At 40.1% G+C, this 20,749-nt stretch overlaps 3 protein-coding genes across 3 annotated transcripts; 2 read left to right on the top strand and 1 right to left on the bottom strand.

The window, feature by feature from the left end:
* Positions 1-444: 444 nt before the first annotated feature.
* ppm1na (protein phosphatase, Mg2+/Mn2+ dependent, 1Na (putative)) lies at positions 445-3,068 on the top strand. The gene is made up of 6 exons (XM_033977671.2): positions 445-1,093; positions 1,300-1,871; positions 2,449-2,566; positions 2,652-2,766; positions 2,846-2,909; positions 2,996-3,068. The coding sequence occupies exons 1-6, from the start codon at positions 688-690 to the stop codon at positions 3,026-3,028; spliced, it is 1,308 nt and encodes a 435-aa protein (XP_033833562.2). The 5' UTR covers positions 445-687; the 3' UTR covers positions 3,029-3,068.
* A 1,080-nt stretch (positions 3,069-4,148) lies between these two features.
* Positions 4,149-7,345, top strand: si:dkey-202g17.3 (4F2 cell-surface antigen heavy chain). Its single transcript, XM_055226106.1, has 10 exons — positions 4,149-4,249; positions 4,350-4,726; positions 5,331-5,495; positions 5,552-5,649; positions 5,723-5,800; positions 5,877-5,929; positions 6,016-6,202; positions 6,275-6,382; positions 6,559-6,621; positions 6,701-7,345. The coding sequence occupies exons 2-10, from the start codon at positions 4,351-4,353 to the stop codon at positions 7,082-7,084; spliced, it is 1,512 nt and encodes a 503-aa protein (XP_055082081.1). The 5' UTR covers positions 4,149-4,249; position 4,350; the 3' UTR covers positions 7,085-7,345.
* Positions 7,346-7,403: 58 nt separating this feature from the next.
* ptgir (prostaglandin I2 receptor) lies at positions 7,404-19,903 on the bottom strand. Its single transcript, XM_033976963.2, has 3 exons — positions 19,712-19,903; positions 18,388-19,366; positions 7,404-8,456 (listed from the first exon to the last, which is right to left on the bottom strand). Exons 2-3 carry the CDS (start codon positions 19,213-19,215, stop codon positions 8,127-8,129), a joined length of 1,158 nt encoding a protein of 385 aa, XP_033832854.1. The 5' UTR covers positions 19,216-19,366; positions 19,712-19,903; the 3' UTR covers positions 7,404-8,126.
* Positions 19,904-20,749: the final 846 nt, after the last annotated feature.

Below are 20,749 nucleotides of genomic sequence, written 5' to 3'. Positions count from 1 at the left end.
TACTTCATACTTACAGCTGAATGCAACTTGTATCTCCTCCCTCTTCATGCCATGACTTATACTATAGGTTTATCTTAAAACACTATGTTACAATAGTTACAAAAAAAATAAGATACATAGTATCTTATCTAAGTATAATGAAGGTTTTCTAAACATATTGGAAGAATTAATTATCACATTCAACATGAAACAATCACAGTGGATACTGTTTCAGAGAACCTAATTATAGTGCGTGTAAAATAACATGAGCCTAATCCATGCATGTGCTTAGACAAAGGTCAAATGGCTGTAAGGCCAGGTGATTATTAGACTACATTAGTGATGTGGGGAACGGGGAGGAGCCAGCACTTAAGTACATATGATCAAAAATAGATGGACCAATAGGCATTATCCTCGCAGTTAAAGTAGGAAGAACACAAGCAAAAGGCAGTGTCACTATGACTGTGTCCGGTGAAGACAGAGTGCAAAATGGGTCAGATTTTAAACAGAAAGTACGATAAATTTGAACTGTAAACAGAAAAATTCAATACATTTTGAATTAATCTGTCTATCAGCTGAGAGGAGTGTCATAGATAAGCTGTTGCACTGGACCTGCTGAGGAAAACACAACACCGGAGGAGGGGCATCCGGAGGAAACGGGGAACTGCCAGGTCGAGTCGGAGACTTGAGCACAGGCTCCGTGGAGTCATGAGAACAGCCAGAAGAGCCAGCAACGTGGAGGTGCCCTCCTTCCTCAGGCAGCTGGTCAAAGAGACGGAGAAGATGGTCACCTTCTTCTTCAAAGGAGGATCCAGAGAGAGAGGGTCCGATGAGGAGGACAGTCTGGATGAGGATGACTGCTATCCCAGCCCATACTTGGAGCACCCCATCCTGGAGAAGCATGTGTCTGAAGGGAGCTCCCAGTCTGGCCTCAACTACGCAGTGGCCAGTATGCAGGGCTGGAGAGCACAGATGGAGGACGCACACTCCTGCATGCCACAGCTCAGCGGGGAGCTCAAAAACTGGGGATACTTTGCCGTCTTTGATGGACATGCAGGCACCACTGTCGCACAGTACTGCTCCAAGCACCTGCTGGACCGCATGATTACAACAGGTACTGTATTCAGTCATAAAATCTAAGTTACTCTTAAACTCTTATTGCTATTATTTTATTATTTTTCATTTATTTTTTGTAGTTAAAACCTATGGCAGTTTCTTAAAGAAATTGCCTTGTAAAGTAAATTGTTCTGCAGGTCCAAAAAACTATTGAAATCAAAGCCAGACACAACATTGATGTGTTTTGATCTGACACTTGTTTAGGTGGGATAAAGGCCATGGAGGACCCTGAGGAGGTGAAGGAGGGGATCCGAAATGGTTTTCTGGACATTGATCGGCACATGCACAAGTTGGCCCGCCAGGATAATTGGGATCGAAGTGGGTCCACTGCAGCAGCAGTCTTGCTTTCCCCTGAATACATTTATTTTATCAACTGTGGAGACTCAAGAACCCTTCTGTGTCGCGATGGCCAAGTAGTCTTCTACACGGAGGACCACAAGCCATTCAACCCCAGGGAGAAGGAGCGCATCCAGAACGCAGGGGGCTCAGTGACCCTGCAACGGGTCAATGGATCTTTGGCTGTGTCCAGAGCTCTGGGGGACTTTGACTTTAAAGAGGTGGACTGGAGACCTCAGACAGAGCAGTTGGTCTCACCTGAGCCCGAGATCTATGAGATGGAGAGGGCGCCTGAAGACGAGTTCTTGATTTTAGCCTGTGACGGCGTCTGGGATGCGATTGGAAATGAAGAACTTTGTGCCTTTGTGCGCAGCCGTCTGAAAGTGTGTGATGACCTACGAGAGATCTGTGCCCAGGTCATAGACCTCTGCCTTTACAAGGTAAAAAAAAAAAAAAAAAAAAAAAAAAAATATATATATATATATATATATATATATATATCAGGTAATATACACCCGAAAGGCATATTTGCCATCTAAATTACAATTATATGATTATGCCTGCTTGTAGAATGGTGTGTCAAAGCAGATTCATGAATTAGTTTTCTTTACAATTAGTTTAGTTTTCTTTTAATAGCAGTGGGACAGGACAAACATGTGACAGTGAGAACCATCTCTGTGAGTAGGAATTACAGTGAGGTCATTACATAAGAAGATAATGCCTGTTTGTACCATCTGAACCCTTACGCACCTACAGCCTGCCTATAAATAGATGTCTTAGGCAACACAGGAGACTATGTACACATGGCCTAGATTAAGATAAAAAGGGATATTCTGAACTGCACCCCTTTCATTGTCATAATAAAGAAAACCTACTTTATGAATGTTTAGATGATGTGAATGTAAATTAGATTTCACTAACATTTTCTATTTAAACTCAAGCAAAGGTCCTTACAGCCTACTATATGAGAGAGAAGCCCATATTGAGTTGTTTTGTCTGCATTGTCTCCCCCTGCAGGGCAGCCTGGATAACATGAGCATTATCATTGTGTGCTTCCCTGGAGCTCCCCAGCTGTCCCAGGATGCACTGCAGCGAGAGGCCGAGCTGGAGCAACACATCGATATGAAAGTGGAAGGTGTCACATTGTTTTTAATGATATAACGTCCATTGTATAAATGTGGTTTATTATTAACCAGCCCATTACCTCTGTACCTACACAGAAATAATACAAATGATGAGGTCTAAAGATGAAGATCCAGATCTGTTGTATGTAATTAAAATCTTGGCTGCAGAGGAAATACCAGAGCTTCCACCAGGGGGCGGCATTACAAGCAAGTACGTGTTCATCTACAACTGCAAACCCCACATTTCTAAATCCAAAAAGTCTCAACAGTTGCTTTTGTTTTGCTTGTAGACGTGATTGTATTATTTCAGCCTATCAGAAACACATTATTAGTGGCAGAAGCCAGGAACCAATGGTAAGCCAATAACATGTTATGAAGAAACATTTAACACATGTTAATGACGTATTAAATGGCCTAATGATTGGTTTTCTACGTTTTAGGATGTGGAGGGATCAGAAGAGGACTCAAGATAAAGCTGGATCATGGGTGGTGCCAGAGGAATAATATGCATGAGCTTGTTAATATAACGCAATCTCAATAAAACACAAATATCTGTGTGTGAGTGCAGTCTACACATGCATCCACAGCTCACGTGCATCCCATACCCAAATGCAATATGGGTGTGACTAAGTAATGAATAGGTTTTCCACAGAGTTGTTAGGAAGCAAAGGTGACAGGACTCGTGATGGCATGCTATAGAAAGACCAACGCACTGTGCAGGGGGCCATGTGCAGGGAGAAGAAAGCCAGAGGTAGATGGACAATAGGAAACAGCAAGTGAGAGGTGAAAAATACACAGGGCCAGAACATTTCCAGGAATCAGCTACATACCTCATTAAATCTGCACACTGTGGCATTTTAGTGTTCATGTGTGAGGAGTTACATGTGTCTTGATGCAGAGATCACTAAGAATGTTTTAATGTGTGGAATATGTGGAATGTGGTAATACTAAATTATTGTGTATAACTTTTACAAATATTACAAAAGATCATTGTTAGGTCGCTGATCAACTAACACTAATAATGATACATGAAGACTCTACAAATATCAATAAATGCATCAATTTCAAGCAACAGAAATGCAGTCACAGGTTCAGCAGAATGTGTGTTAAGGGTGTGTAAGATCAGCACCTCTGTATGAATTGAGTGTGCAGACTTTTTATAGGACACCAGGGCCCCTGTCTCCTCCTCACAGCCTCAGTCGGATATTCAGGCTACAATAGACTTTCAGTTGGACGGAGAAGTAGAGACAAACCTGAGGGAAGACAAGATATAGAGTGAGTATGTACTTGATATTTGGTCAGATAGCTGTTAATTGGCTATTTGAGTTCATAAAAATCAAACTAAACAGGGTATTACGCTCAATAGTCCTGTGCTTTATGGGCTGAATCAGGCCTGGTCTGCATGGACAGTTATAGCTTTTTGGTGTTTGTTGAGACCTGGCTTTAACTTAAACTTAAACCTTTAAACTTAAACTTAAACAATACAATTGACTTCTCAATGAGAGTCCTGGAGCTATGTATTTGCATGTTTGCCAGTGACACGCAGCAGTAGCACCTGAAAGTCATTAATTGTTATTTGTACGCACCACTGGCAGCTGCAGTTTGGATTGGACACGTTCCTCCTGTCAGTGGAGATGATCTGTCTGTAATAGCTTAATTTGTTGTTCAAACAAAACAAAGAGGGAGACTTCACGGTATGGAAACACCAAATAAACATGTAAAATAACCTGATTACATGTCTTGGCATTGGTTCTGGTAGCTCAGTGCGTCGCTCAGTGTGTCACTTCACTGCAGGATGACTCTGAACGCCGGTGGCCCGGGCTATGGAAGTTTGTCCAGTCCCGGGTTTTCGAACAGTGCGAGTGGCACTGAGGCGGTGCCGCTGCTCATCCCAGAGCATGAGCCAGAGGCGCGTCAGGGCTGGAGGCCTCTGTCCAGGGAGGAGCTGGAAGATGAAGCGGGAAGCCCGGGATGGAGAAAGTTCCGCTTTTACCTGGTGCTGGTGTTCTGGCTCACCTGGGTGGCCCTACTCGGCACGGCCATCGCCATCCTCGTGTTGACGCCCAAACCCGTGGCTCAGCCGCTCAAATGGTGGCAGAAGACCTTATTCTACCAGCTCCAGCCAGACCTGCAGCTTGATGCTGCTTTGGAGCGGTCTGGGAACCTGAATGGTGAGATTATAGCACAGTGAACAGAAGGTGCATAAAGCATCAGATCATTATGAAGTCATTACAGTGCCCTAGAGGCAACTGCACACAATAATTTAAAAACTGTAAAGCATAGCGTGTGACATCTAACTAGTGCTGTCTACACCAATATAGATCTTTTATACAGAAGGCCAGTTATTCCCAACCTTCAGAGACTAGACCTCAACTGTGTCTCTCCAAAAGCTCTAAAATGTATGCTACAGGCAAAGTTGATAATCCAGGCAGAATATCTGGTTCTTTTAGGCAAAGTGGGAGATACAAGTTTTGTGATCTACTTTGCCTAAGCATGCGTACTATCCTTTAGACAAAGTGACAAATGGTTTTATTGTTGGATTTGATTTGATTTGCTTTTATTAAAGGCAAGTTAAAATATTTACATGTGAATATACCCTAATGGCAAGACCATCACATCAAACACTTGAATTGAATAAACTGAGGGGATGGCCCAACTTCTGTAAAATGGTGGCTAACCATCTTTTAAACCCTAACCTGACCTAAGTCTGTATAACCTTTTCCGTGTGGTAATGATGATAAGCTGGCCTACATGTTGTCTGCTCTCCTTTTGTAGCTGTGTATGAGGAATTGTCCTACCTCAGGTCTCTGGGTGTGGGGGCATTAATCTTGGAGGGGCTGTTTGGAACAGACGTATCCCCTGTGAACATCTCTGCCACTGTCAAAGGCTCTGCCACATTCCCTGTGATTCAGCACATCCTCCAGCAGAGCAACAAAGCAGGTGCCAGCGTCTATCTGCATTGTTATGTTTTTGTATTGACTGCTTTTCTCTGTCAGATCTAAAGGTCGTGTTGGACTTTTGTGATGTGGACCTGCTGGGACCCCGGATGGGAGGAATGGACATAGAGGAGTCAAACACTTTAGCTAATGTCAAGGTAATGCAGAGTTCATGGTTCAAAAATTAAACATTTACCACAGTGTTTTAAGTTTGTTTTTACTAAACCAAAGGACACACTCCGGTTCTGGTTGGCTCAAGGAGTAGCAGGGTTTACCATCTGCGACACTGACGAAGCATTTTCAGAAAAGGTAGAATATAATGCTCTTCATGCTTATAGTTATTGGAATGCTAGAACTATTTCCACCAAAAGCTATTGAATTTCAGACTCTACTGGAGTGGAGAGTTGTTCTGCAAGAACTCAACTCTGAGGATGAGTGGTAAGTAATAAAATGTTGGTTGTAATTAAAATGCAGATCCAAATTAAGTTGTAAAAAAAGGCTTTGTAATAATTGTGCCATTATAGCATCATTTTAGTCAAACAAAGAGGCGATAATTTGCCTCCCCTCAATAACTCAACTACATTGGTGGACGTGGTCATTAAGTCAATCCTGCCCATGTCTTCTCACCTTTTGTCTGGACAAGAAGTCTCCACTGCCATTGAGACACATCTGTACAGAACAGATACCAGTGGAGTATGGACCAGCTGGATGGTAGATGACTTTTTTTTCTTTAATAGTGTCAGCGGTGAGTTCATGTTTAGTGAAGTAGATGTGTCTGTGCAGGTTGGAGGGAAAGCGTCAGAGAAGTTAAAGAAACTACTGCTGGTGCTGTTGATGACGCTGCCTGGGTCTCCTGCAGTGGAGCGTGACTCAGACATCGATCAAAAAGAGGTACGTTTGAAATTACCTTCATTTATTGACTCTTTAGTATTTTTCAGACTACATGTCAAGAAGACCTGTTATGGAATATGGATATGGCATTTAACTCTTCATAATTTATTGGCAGGTTAAATATGAAAACTGTGTTTCGTGCCATGAGTAAACCCTGACCCTTATGTTCTATACAGGATATGGATCTAAACCCTGCTACATTTCTCAGAGTGGACAGTGAACCTGAATCAGACAGCCCAGTAAGTACAATATCATGTCTTATGTTATTATATTGTGTGACGGTAAATATGACTATAAGACTTCTGTTCCTCGGCCCAGGACACTAAGAAGAGGCGGCATGTAGCTCACGCGTTGTTCACCTCCCTCAGTCATTCCAGGGCCAGAGAGGAGGCTCTACTGTATGGCACATTCAGCTTTCTGCCTTTTCACACCTCCAACTCCTCCAACTCCACTGCCCCTCCGCCCCCTCCCGTCCTGGCCTTCCTGCGCTCTTGGGGGTGTGTTCATTTCCTCATTCTGCTCAATATTGGACCCCAGACTCACGCCCTGGACCCTGCTTGGGCACCCAGTCTGCCAGAAGCGGGAGTGTATGTTGCCAGTACTGGGATGGACCGCTTGGGAGCAACATCTCTGGACACATTGGTGCTTCAGCCACATGAGGCCATTGTCATAAAACTGTTTGAGGCTGGAGCGTATTCATAAAGCTTGTTAGAATTTCACCAAAGAAGACAAAGTAACAGATCATTGTTTTAATTTGTGTTTTATAAATATGAACTATAATGCAATTGGCAATTTTCAATAAAGCAAAGGTTTTATGTTCTTAAAGGTAAAGGGGGTGCTTACACAAACAGTTCACTATGACAGAATACACGGTTATTTATTGAAGTAATCTGCAAAAATCACTGTTTATGCAGCACATATTGTTTCAATCTTGCTCAAATTGCAATAAAGTATTATCTGATTAAATTGTTTGTCTTGAGGTTTACTCCATCAAATCACCACACGGGGGTAGTATAGCCATCCAGTGAGTGTAAGTAGTAGCTCTTTAAAGGAAATATGAGAGAGCCATTAATATGTAAAGCAGAGACTTGAGTCGTTTATACAGTACTAACCAAAATTCTTAAGAAAACACAACATGCACATCAAGCACACATTTAAATACATGTAATTAAGTCACAGTGCGTTTTGCAGCAGCATAATTTAAGCAAGAGCATTCACAGACATCTCAAAGCTTTGACAGCGTTGACACTATTTCTGACATTTGGGTTTATGAAAATGACTTAACAAATATCTTGACTGACTTGAACAATACAAGGCCAGTTTAATGACACCTGCATGCAAAAACATGCTGAAAAGACATTTTCAGAACAGATACAAAAATATTGACTCTGAAGGTAAATTAACATCAATATTATTTACTTCATGCACCTAAACATTTGTCATGGCGATTTCTGAACACACACACATAACACGTACACACACACACATTATAACATACACACACACACACACACACACACTATATACTATGTTTTATTGAAATAAAAACGACAAATCACATGTGTTCATGCATATTACCTCAATGCATTTACAGTATATTCAAATGGCACATTTTCACAGGTAGTTTTAGAGCACATTTCTTCTGTCAATCATTTTCTACAATCCACTGATAAATTACACAGAATAAAACCATCATGCCTTCAGTTGAGTTAGGAGTCTGCATTTATTGTCCCATGACAGCGTATCAAGGGTGTGTGGCAGGGCAGCCTGGCCCTGCAGTCTGTGTGGGGTAAAGTGGTAAACTGGAGTAGACATTGTCTGTGGATACCTCTGCAGGACTACGCTGGATGTGATGGACTTCCAGAGGTAATGAGAGTGCACAGTGAGCTGTGGTCTTCACTGCACCTTTACTAAAGCGACAGCTCAGCAAAGAGCACAGGTGCTGAAACACAGACTTTCGACAGATGATAAAAATCCACGGGTCCACAATGGGGTTGAGAGCGTAAAACCGGAAGGCTGTCAAGTTCTCCTTGTCATCAGGAAATGGTTTGACAGCATTGATGAAGCCTGCAATCTGAAAGAAAAAGCAGCAGTGTGATACGATGATTCTACTCATTTGAAAAGGTGCTTTTATTTATTTATTTTGTATAAAACTAATAACTGAAATCTAATGACACTGGAACTAAATTATTATTTTTATCACAGCCCAATTAATGACACCAAATACATAAAATCTCATGGGAAATATTGGCAATTCCATTTATGTCATCTATCTTTTCATGAAGAAAAGTAAAATGACATAGTGACACCCCCTCCCCAAACTGACCTTCTCAGTCTGATGCACAGCAGACCTATTCCTGACAGGCACAGCTGCCTCACATACATTAACAGTAGCAGCAGCTGGCCCTGAACCACTGTTTGTCACCTCTCTGTTCTACTCTATCAACAATTTCCCATTTCCTCCACCAAATATCCAACAACAGTGGCCTAATTAATGACTGCTGCTGATGGAGGGGCTTCATCCAATGCTGTAAATGTTTCTCTGTTGCTAAGGCCTGGACTACAAACTAATAAGTCTGTTGTTTCAGAATGACAGGGCCCAAGGGAGCTACCAAAACCTGTCCCGTCTGTGTTTCTGCAATATTGTGTAAGCTGATGTAGACACAGAATATCTCAAATCTAAACTCCTATACACCCACAATGGAAACATCTACCATCAACTGATGCACGGAAATTCCAAATCTGTACTTATCACTTTCATTAGCCTTTTGAACTTGTGCAACATCAACTGTATGTACTGAAAAAAATATAACATATTACTATATTTTGGTGTGCTCATCATGAATTCAGTAAGGTGAGTATAAAGAATGAGAAATATCTTTTAAAAAAGCCCAGCAGCTCATAGTGCAACCGCCCACTCACCAGATGACCTGAATGTACAAAAAAACAATAGCTTGTGGCATATAATCACTGGCCCTGGTGTCTGTCCCCACAATACCACCCTGCCTCTAATGCCCTCTGTTGCCTCTTATGGTCCTCTCAGCTCACAGACGCTCTGCACACAGGACGAGACAAATCACTAAAGTGCTTGCTGCCAGCACTTTACAACTGTGCGGCCAAAATAAAGATGTCAGTGAAGAAGAGAGGGCAGTGTAACAAGTGTCAACACATAGAGCTTTAGATAGAGCTTTAAGTCATGTCAACTCCAAATGTTCACTTCACAGCTTGAATATGAGCTCAAAACAAATCAAAACTGTACCAATTTGTAAATAGAATGGTACAAATGAATGAGAATGTGTGAGTAAATTAATGGATGGATAGGAATGTTTATATTTATAATCTAAGAAAGTCTTATGTGTTTTGTAATATACTGTGTAATGTGGTGTAGAAAGCCTGAAGGACAGAAGTAGTAATAAGATTACCACTTGCTTTCCATGAGCTTCAGGGTGATGGAAATCTAGCACCGTTGTCATAGCAATTAACAATGCAAAACAAAATGTTATATCTTTTGAATAGGAAAAAGTCACCAAGAAGCTATAAACAAGAACAGAACAGCTGAAACCCATGAATAGACTTCTGCATTACATCACATGCTTTGTTTAGGAACTATGTCTAACAGCATTATCCATTTCAAATAAAAGTATCATATAAACTTCTTTGTTGTTTAGTATTTTGTTATTTGGTAAATGCAGGCTATGGGCCAAAGAGACATTTATTTTTATTTACTAAAATTCTATACATATTCTGTACATAATTTGCAACTATGGCACAATAAACAATTATCTGAAAGCTTAAAACTTAAAATTAAAATAATATTATAGGGTGGAACTGTCTTCGCTGTCCTTGTACTTTGGTCACACCCAAATAACACCTATTAACTCTTCACTATGGTGATTGATGCAACTGTCAGGAAGCAGCATGCAATGGAAGCCTACACAGCAATCCAATATTATCCATGAGGTTTTTTCCCGGCTCTCTCCATCTTCCTGATCCTATTTCATTGGACAGTCGAGCTCTGAGATATCTGGGTACTCAGACAAGAGTGTATTTCTTACAATAATCATTAAAACAGAGCTGTCCCACTGTTTAAAGAGGCCTATTTTGCTTTGTCTGAAGATAAAAAAATAAGTTAAAATGTTTGTTTTACATTTTTCTGAAGGTGAAATGTTACTTATAATGATTTATTGCAGTGAATACACTATTAGGTGTGTGCAATGTTGACACACATTATTTCACAATATATTTTTGGAGTATCCTGATAACAATAACCTTTTTTAAACATATTAGTTGAGGTTTAAATATCAGACAGTGTGAAAGGATGGCAAAATTAAACGTGCCCTTGTTTGAAAAGTTAAGTTTGTTATCAGCTCTTTTTGTGTCGTCGTCGTCGTCGTCAGTTTGATATATTATCTTTCTCTATGCTACATACGTCTTTCTTGCAATAACTAACTTAATGTCCTCTTTGAATGCACCCATACAATACCTATCCTCCATGGACTGCGATACATGTTGTCCTGTTTCAGTTGTTCCACATTAGCATCGATCCACCACATTGCTTTCCAATAACAGCTCTAAAGTCATCAGTGGAATTTGATCAAGTTGGGTCATTTAAAATGGAGGATGGTATTGCATTCATATCAACACCTTATTACAGACATTTGTAGAGTCCCTGCCTCTGCCCCACCAGCAGAGACTCAGTCATTATCTTTGTCACATATTAAGGTGATAGAATGTAGTGCGTCACACAGCTTATCAATACCTGGGTCAACCGGAGGTAAACATGTCAGGGAAGAAGGGGATTTTTGGGTAGATACTGTATATAGATAAGTAGAGACTAAGTAGAGACAGTTGAAACCGGACGTTTACATACATTATATAAAAAGACAAGCATGCTTTTTTTCCTCACTATCTGACATGAAACTCAAAACATGAAACTCAGACTAAACTTTTCCTGTTTGAGGTCAATTAGAATTACTAAAATTATTTCTATTTGCTAAATGACAGAATAATAAGAGTAGTATTTTTTTAAGATATTTTTTCATAACTTTCTTCAAATTCAGAAGTTTACATACAATTTCATTAGTATTTGGTATCATTGCCTTTAAGCTGTATGACTGGGTCAAAAGTTTTTGACAAGCTTCTCAATATATTTAGCAGGAATTTTGTCCCATTCCTCCTGACAGAACTGATGTAACTGAGCCAAGTTCGTAGGCCACCTTGCTCGCACATGCCTTTTCAGCTCTGCTCATACAGTTTCAATAGGATTGAGTTAAGGGCTTTGTGATGACTCCAAAACATTGACTTTGTTATTCTTAAGCCACTTTGTAACCAGTTTGGCAGTATGCTTTGGGTCATTCCCAAGCTTTAACTTACTGGCTGATGTCTTGAGATGTTGCTTCAGCATTTCCACATCATGTTCTTTCCTCATGATGCCATCTGTTTTGTGGAGTGCACCAGTCCGTCCTGCAGCAAAACAGCCCCACAACATGATGCTGCCACCCCCGTATTTCACACTTGGGATGATGTTCTCAGGCTTGCAAATTTCCCCTTTCTCCTCCAAATGTACTGATGCTCATTATAGCCAAGCAGTTCAATTTTGGTTTCATCAGACCACAGGACATGTCTCCAAAAATTGTGTGTGTCTGTGTGCATTTGAAAACTGTAATTTGGCTTTTTTATGTTTCTTTTGGAGTAATGGCTTCTTCCTGTTAGAGAGGCCTTTCAACCCATGTCGGTACAATACTTGTTTCACTGTGGATAATGACACTCTCTTACCAGCTTCAGCAGCATCTTCACAAGGTCTTTTGCTTTTGTTTTTGGGTTGATGGGTGCACATTTTTGACCGTCAGAAACACTTTCAACTATTATTATTATTATTATTATTATTATTACGCATTCATCTCTGGGACACAGAACACGTCTCCTTCCTGATCAGTATGATGGCTGGACATTCCTATGATGTTTATACTTGCGGATAATTGTTTGAACAGATGAACCTGGCACCTTCAAGCATCTGGAAATTGCACCCAAGGATGAACCAGACTTGAGCAAGTCCACAATTCTCTTCCTGATATCTTGGCTGATTTTTTTAATCTTCCCATGATGTTACTCAAAGAAGCAGAGTGTTTCAGGTGTGCTTTCATATACATCCACAGGTGTGTCTCTAATCAACTCTAAAGTGTCCAAAGGCATGACATCATCATCATCAGGGTTTTCCCAAATTGTTTAAAGTCATAGTAATTCTCATTATTCTGACATTTAACAAATAGAAAGATAGTGTATGTAAACTTCTGGTTTCAACTGTATGTAGCATTTTTGCAGTGACTTTCACTTCTAGTATTACTGGTTATTTATTACTATTTGTAAGCACAGACCTGGGGTATTCCCCTGCTATCTGTAGTGGTTTTGTAGTCTTTTTATATATAAAAATGAGATGAGCTGTGCTGCGTAAGCAGACAATCAGTGCGAGTCGTCTGACAGGCTACCACTGGGAATTGTCTGAGAGTCCATTAGTATTTTCTCCTCAGCACATACCAGAAGCTGGAGCACTGTTACCTTTATGGCGCCATCAAGGCTTTACCAGCTTTGCATAAAATCAGAGAAGTAGCCTATGTCAGCCATTTCTCTGATACACAAAGTTAAATTAGCACATTTTCATAGGTTCTGGTGGCAGTATATATACTACATGAAAGGTGAAAAAACTCTAAATTGCACCTAAAAGTGGGAACACACGTGTGACTAAAAGGTACAAAAACAAGGAGTGGACATTGTTACTTCATTATTATGGTTACATCAACAATAACATAAAGGTTTTGACATTGCCCCACAAGCACTGTATTGCACAAATATTTGAGATCCTGAATTACACTGGGCCAATCTCCCAAACTAGATTATCTTATTAGTGTAGTATAAATATTTATGCCAAAAAATAAATATTAGAATTACACTTAATTATTGTGGACTATTTTTAGGCCAAAATAGAGGATCTGGGAGCAGTGGGAATTGTGAAAGCATCTTCCCATAGCACAACAGTTTAAGAAAACTAGTTACAATCATTGTGAATCTGATGACTAATTATCAGGGGATCTGTTTGGTGCATTCTGCTTACATTTTAAAGAACGTTTCGGATAAAATGTTTGAAACGTGTACTGAAATCTACACCAAAACGAATTGCTTCTAAATGTCCAACATGCAGAATCAATTATGTATTGAATAGTGCATTTGTCAGTGTCACGCCTGGTTACTGAAGTCAGTTTTAGGGTGATTTGTTTCCATGTTTTGATAGAAAAATGTGGACAGTCTTTACCACAGGATTAGTCACATACTACACATACAATGAATCATCACAGATTCACAGACACAATGCCGGCTGAAATTTCTCCTCAAGTGCTCTTACATGCCAGATGTTGATTCCCTCTTTAAAAGAACACACAATTATAAATCCATATTGCAGCAGGTGTTGGAGTACTGAACTGGATACGTCTTATCTCATTTACAGCGACAGATGCGGAGCACAGTGTGGCTAGTTTGCGTGATGCTTGAGTGATGTATTTCTTTTTCACCTCTAACAGACAACTTTTATCAAATCATAAATCCCATAAAATTGTACATAATGTAATCATGACTCAATAAAGGGCTCAATAAAGTTGATGACAATGTGTAAACTATATATCTGTCAGTTATTCTTTGTCTATACTTTAGTACGCAAGTTTCTTCAAATGGTGCATGGATTCCTTTGAATTTCAAATATTTGCATTAACTTGCAGTCAAGTCAACTGAATCGATATATTTGTCCTCCTTTGGGTTAGGCTTTCTTTAAAACTAGTATAGTAATTCAAGTAGAGCTCATTTGTGTTTGATTTCCATTCATTTTCATCAGACAAGTTCTGAAAGTTGCTGTGCTCAAACTGATTTTACCAAGCAGCCAACACACATTGATTCAGGCTCCTCGGTGTGGTGATAGGTGCATCCTCTGCTGCCAAAAGAGTGTTCTGTTGTAAACACAAACACCAGAGCTGAACTAGTGATTGGTAAAACTTTACTTTCTACTGTATTTTTAAACGGTGGTTCAACGCCATTTTAAAAATAATGATAGTGTGGTAAGTGAATGATTTCAGTAATAAAATGATGATATGAACTGACTATGAGTCATATAGCAATCTGTTTGGCATCACCTCTAACCGTTTGACAAGTGGATCAATGCTTTTTTATTATTTGATACTTTGTCTAAGAGACTGTTAGATATAAACAATATTTTATTACACACAATCACTTGCTCATAAACAACTGTATAGCATATCCAATTGCTTCTCTACAACACCAATCTTTATAGAAGAGTGTGCATTTCCTCTCTCTTTTTACTGTGTTTAAGCGGAGCAGTTTCAGAGAAAGCCTGTGGTTTGGCTTGTAACTGGAAAAAGACCATCATTCTCAAACCCAAATGCATAATACATGAGTCTGAACAGGATATCGTTAAAGTGTATGGTGTGAGGAATCTTCAAACCCCAAATGTTATTCACACACTACATTTGATGAAAAGAAATCTATGGACAGGTTACAGATATATTATTGCACAGGTGATCTGGTTTCTCACAGCCAAAGCATGTTTTTGCTATCTGTCACTGCCATCTAAAATGTTTTTATCACCTCCTATCTCCAGCACCAGGCCATGTGTAACACTTCAATAACACATTAAAGTAACTCAATAAATAATGAGTCTTGTGCATTAACTTTCCTGGGGCTTGAACGTAATGTCACTTCTTGTTTACTCAGAGGGAATCCTTATTGTTGAAGGCACAAAGCCAACAGCTTATTACAGAGCATCATTTTACCACCAACATAATAGGGTTATCTGGTAGCAACACCTGGAGCACTAATTTTCAATAGACAAAGATACCTATCGTTTTAAACCTGTCTGCTTACATTTCCTGGAACAAGGGGTTAAAGCAGCTGTTTAATTTTACATCAGAACTATGAGCACCTCTGGTTGCAATTAGAGGGCTAACAGTTCTGAGTCAGATAGGATATGTCTGGATTCAGGGCGTTACACTTTACTGCTCATGGGGAATAATTCAATCTATCATGTATACAGTCAAAATATCATGTTTCTCTTCCACATAATTTTAGAGCACCCTTTGGGATATGATCAGGCCGGCTGCTCAGAGATTTCCACACTGTTTGAAGTGGCTAAAATGTTTGCTCTTACAATAAAAATCTTGTGTGTTTTGAACACAATTGTGGAACAATGGATGGAAATGAGCCCTCGGCAGTTTGTTCAACATACAGGTCTCAACTAGTCTTGTGCAGCAACATGAATTCTCGCGATATTTGTGAGTTCACAAACTTACAGGGGAGCATTGTGGTTTAGGTGGAAGCCAAAGGTCAAGCACTCAAACTATGCAAACAAACATGGTGACATGACACCAAATGTACTTCAGGACTATTTTGTTTTTGAAAATGTGCAGAAGAAAGTGCTTTGTGCATTTGTGGACGGGAATGATGTCTGTGGTTTTCTTACAAACAGATCAAACATAAGCTTGATTTCTTGGCTTGTTTTGCTTTTGTAACACTTTGCCAAATCAGCTCAAAGTATTTGTTTGAACATTCCGATCAATATCAGCGAGAGCTTTTCCAGACTGATAAATTTGTATAACTGAATTCAGAGTGCTACATATATCAATGGAGTAAGTAAGGTTAAGTCTCGACCAAACAGGCAAATAAGAAGTGAGTGAAGTAGTGAATGTGCAGCTCTTTTCACACCTTTTTGTGCCCCTGTGGGGTTGGGATAAGCCTTGAGATATAAAAAATGTATTATTTTATTTTTATTTAACCTTTATTTATCCAGGTAGGTTGATTGAGAACCAAATATCATTGACAACAAACGACTAGGTCATTTGGACTAAAATACAGACACATTGGTTAATGGATACCTCTAATCGCTAAGCTGACATTACAACCTGTTCTGTAGCCCATGAAGAAATTACCTCAAAAATAGGCTACCATAACACAACTTCACAGTATGTAATACATTAAAAGTAGCCTAAAAATAGTGTGTAATGTGTATAACCTGATTGATCCAAGTACTGACCAGTCAGGTATGTGTTCTCAGACGTTTATGGAGTTCTCATATTGACGTCAGTCATCAATGTGTGCTTTATGACGCAGCTGAATGGAGCAATTATCATTTATTAACTCATAGTGACAAGACAGCAAATCAGCGAGCCTAATGAGGGACAAAAAACCCTTAATGTTCCATTTTACAAATCCATAAGTGATTTATGACTTTTAAAGGCTGGGCTGAGCTTGAGAAATAAAAACATATTACAGTACCAATGACCAATAAATTGCTTTGATGTCTGTTTCACTTAGAGAGTCCTAAAAACTTATAGTCGCTAAAACAGACAAAACAAAATCCCTTTCAACACTTTGCTGATGACATAGTGAAAGGTCCACTTTTCAAAACAAATAATCTTGCTGAGTTAGAAACAGAGCAAGTCAAGGCAAATATTTAACAAGAAAGTCTAACACTGAACACTGTATAACTTCTTAATGGTGCCACTGCAAGTATGTAATGCAATTGTTTTTTTGTTTTTTTTATGTGTAACCAAAGACCAAAGCCTCGAAATAGACCCAACCCTCTCCAGTGAGGCTAAAAGGGTATATTCAATTTCCCTATTTAAAACTGGTTTGTATAGGCTTGAATGTGTTTGAATGTGAAGCTATTGTGCATTATTGTTTATCAAAAAGTTGCAAAGGACAATTTGAGCTCAAGGATGATAATGGCAGAAAACAACTCGCATCAGCTGCACTAAGCACTTTTGGTACCACACACTGTGTATCATACATACACATATGAATGTAATTTCCCTAATCCAACACAGTAGCAAATATCATGTGGAATTAAAGTACATCTTAGAAAACACACTTTTGAGAATGAAGCAAGTCCAGCAATGTTGTGTGCCTAGAGAAGAGAAGTAGTTACTCAAAGTCGAAGATACAAAAGTGAAGCAACAACTGGGCACTGGACAAATATCACAACCGCAGTCATAACCACGAGGCATCTATGAACAGACAGTGGCTTGTGTGTGAAAACTATTTGCACGTCCTCTATTTTATGATCAACTTCTGTATGGTTGAACATACAGAGCCCAAATGCCTAGTGTGGTAAAGGCAGTTCTCTTTCAGGCAGGCACACCTTTTTAATGGGACCTGCAGTATTCAACATGAAGGAGAGTCTGACAGCACATAGCACAACAAACAAAAACATCAACGGTCGCTACACAAGTGTGTACAATAGGTTATGCAATGTGGTAATGGATTGTTTTATTAGTTATTCAACTGGTGGGAAAGGTATACGAGTATAACATGGTCATAAAGCATTGACATTCTTTGTTTTAGATTTTAGACAAGTGCTATTTTCAAGAAGTGAAATTCATTACACATAAGGGTGACAATTTCCTTGTATCTTTCAAAATATTCCACTAGTTGGGCAATGTAAGGGTATCGTCTTGCATTAGATATTGTACTATACTATGCTATATGACCTAAAAAGGATTGGAGAACTGTGTATTGTGGATGCTAGGCTCTAAACGGAAATAATAGCCTAAGGCAGCCTTTAGACATTAACAGTACAGGGCGACAGTGGCTCAGTTAGTAGAGCAATCAACAGTGCCACTGATCTGAAAGTTGGCGGTTTAAATTCTAGCTCCCACAGACGAATGATGTTGTTGTGTCCTTGAGCAGGACACTTAACCCACCTTGCCCCCAGTGTCTGTATACACTGAATGGGTGAGTGGTTCCTTGATGTAAAAGCATCAAGGAAAAGTGCTATAGAAAAATGTGACTATTGAAATGCATTCATGTAGAACACACTCTAGTCTAGTATAATTTTATCTATCCCTTTTTAATTATTCTCATTAGGCATATTACATTGGAAATGGAGATGCACCATGCAACTTAAATGGATACTGTACATAATGGTGTAGTATATTCCTGAAAGTACTTACAGTTAGTGGCAAAGAGCAGACAGCAAAGATAAGAGTGATGAGAGCGAGGAGAACCAGGTGATCCATCTCTTCTTCGCCCTGTCCAAACCAGGCCAGGCTCATCCTCCTTCGCCTTCCTATTGACACCACGGAGCCTCGTCTCTTCGCATGATTTCTGTGCATCTTACACAGGCTAACAATCACAGATCCATTGCACAAAAACACGGCTACAATCAACAGTGCCATGAGAGAAGAATAGGACAGAGAAAACACCAGAACTAAGCTGTTGTTCTCTGTCGCGTCCATGTCAATAAAGCACCATGTCCCCGGGCAGTACTGTCGAAATTTACCCAAACCAGTGTATGGCAACAAACAGAAACCAAAGGAAAACAGGTATATAAATAAAAGCACATATTTGGCAAACCTGCGCCGTATGTGGACAGAGTAAAAGTACGGGTGACTTATGGCAAGGCAGCGCTCCACAGCCATGGCACACAAGATGAGGGTGGGTGCCAGTCCGAAGAAACTCATGGCAAAACCAAAAAGGTTACAGAGCCTCTCTTCTCCCAGGCCAATGAGTGACATATTGCGGGCATAGCAAATGAACACAGGTGGGCTGAGGAGACAAGTCCCTAAAAGATCCGTGAGGGCCAATCCAGTGACTAGAATGCAAAAGACAGAAGATTGGGACCGCTGCTTCCTCTGATGAACCACAAGTATGAACAGAGCCAGCAGGTTTCCCACAACGCCAGCTAAAAACATGGCGATGCTGGTTGAAGGCTTGCCGTCCTTGCTCACAATGAGGGTGATGTTGCTGCTGATGTTGTGACATGATCTGTTTGAAAACATGCTTCCAAATATGTCAAATCTGAAGATGGTGGATCAGTGAGGTCTTAGTGAAGAGTATCCAGACAAGAGAAATAGATCCACCTGACTTTAGGGTACTAACACCGGGAAGAAGATCTTGATCCATGATGAAGCTAACGCATCGTCTCAGTATCTGGAGGGGAGCAGAAGGGAAATTTTAGGCTTCATTACATTCAATTTTATTAGTTCTTACACAATTACACAGGCCTACTTTCTTAACATCTCAGTGTGACAGTATAGGCTACAAATGTGGTAGAAAATGTGGAAACTGGAAAGTGTCTCAGCTTTAATTAAAATGAAGGTCTACTAATGCTTGCATATCAATAGTCAAATGTACAAAAGATAGGCCAAATAATCACTAGGCTACTATTGCAATAAATTAGGAAGTACTAGACTAAAATAAGCAAAGCAAACCCAATAGGTCTACCTCGCAAGTTACCAAAAACATTATGTGATGAATTAGGCTATAACTGCTTACCTTATATGTATTCTCCAACACATGTTCAATTCAGACACTCGTTTTTTCGCACCACGTGTTGTCAAATAAAGAAAATGTTAATGTTAAAACGTGTTTAAGTTTAAAAGTGCCGCTGAGTCAAAGCCTCCTCGGTGTCTGCGCGCCGAGAGTGAGAGCGACGCGTGCGATCCTCTGCGTGGAATTATTCACACTGTATCTCCTCCTTCTCTGCCTCTTTTCATCCACTGTGGTACCTCCCATGCACTACCTCACCCTTGGCGCTGGCACACCAACAAACACAGGGGAAATTAGACTTTTCAAGGTAAAACACGGCAGGCCAACTATGGACATCTGCACTAATAGCAACAACACCGGCACTTCTCTACAAATATCAGCCGCATTTGTTTGAATTTTACCGGAATATGATTTGGTAGACACTTTTCAACACATAAAGGTAATGAAAAAATGGGTAGGCTACAGTGTGCGCGCTGAGGACGCATGACAATGTTAAATGAATCCTAGAGCGAAAACAACTTATACTCCAAACGAGATTTAACTTGAGTCGTAGCATAAGTTTGATTTCTCAATGTTAAACCTATTTTTCCATAGCCATAGTGGATGAAAAATGTTTGGCTTACCCCAGCCAGTCCACATCATTATTTATTACACGCTGTTTCTTTTGGCTCAGGACTTACCTTGGTTGATATAAAGGTGGTTTGAAATCTCAGCTAGTTTACATTTCATGCAGCCTTTGCTTTCCATTTCAGCTCAGCCGAGAAAAGAAGGGAACCACCAGTGCGTCAGGACCTCAGGCCTCGTGTGGAAATCCCAACTTTGTTATTTTGAATAAACAGAAAACTGTGATATGAAAATGACGCTGTTTCTACATATAGTGACCTATGTCTCACTTTCCATTCAGCAGTAGGGTCGCATCTTTCTCATCTTGTTGAACTGTCATGATGCCTGCATTTCCTGTCCTCCTGTGTTCTCTCCCCCTCCCCTACCTGTCAGCCTGGAGCTGGGCGGAGTTCCTGACTCCTCCCGCGCGCACCTGGAGCA

The sequence above is a fragment of the Periophthalmus magnuspinnatus genome, chromosome 13 (assembly GCF_009829125.3).
Source record: "Periophthalmus magnuspinnatus isolate fPerMag1 chromosome 13, fPerMag1.2.pri, whole genome shotgun sequence".
In the NCBI taxonomy this organism is placed as follows: domain Eukaryota; kingdom Metazoa; phylum Chordata; class Actinopteri; order Gobiiformes; family Gobiidae; genus Periophthalmus; species Periophthalmus magnuspinnatus.
The sequence above is the reverse complement of the archived record's forward strand: the minus strand, read 5'-3'. Positions and strand labels throughout refer to the sequence as shown.

Coding starts and splice junctions, on each gene's coding strand:
- ppm1na (XM_033977671.2), top strand. CDS start 688: ATGAGAACAGCCAGAAGAGCCAGCAACGTGGAGGTGCCCTCCTTCCTC. Junction 2,567..2,651: donor CATCGATATGAAAGTGGAAG/GTGTCACATTGT, acceptor GTACCTACACAG/AAATAATACAAATGATGAGG. Junction 2,767..2,845: donor GGGGGCGGCATTACAAGCAA/GTACGTGTTCAT, acceptor TTTTGCTTGTAG/ACGTGATTGTATTATTTCAG.
- si:dkey-202g17.3 (XM_055226106.1), top strand. CDS start 4,351: ATGACTCTGAACGCCGGTGGCCCGGGCTATGGAAGTTTGTCCAGTCCC. Junction 5,496..5,551: donor CCAGCAGAGCAACAAAGCAG/GTGCCAGCGTCT, acceptor TTTCTCTGTCAG/ATCTAAAGGTCGTGTTGGAC. Junction 5,930..6,015: donor CTCAACTCTGAGGATGAGTG/GTAAGTAATAAA, acceptor GTGCCATTATAG/CATCATTTTAGTCAAACAAA.
- ptgir (XM_033976963.2), bottom strand. CDS start 19,215: ATGTTTTCAAACAGATCATGTCACAACATCAGCAGCAACATCACCCTC. Junction 8,457..18,387: donor TCTGCTCTTTGCCACTAACT/GTAAGTACTTTC, acceptor TTTTTCTTTCAG/ATTGCAGGCTTCATCAATGC.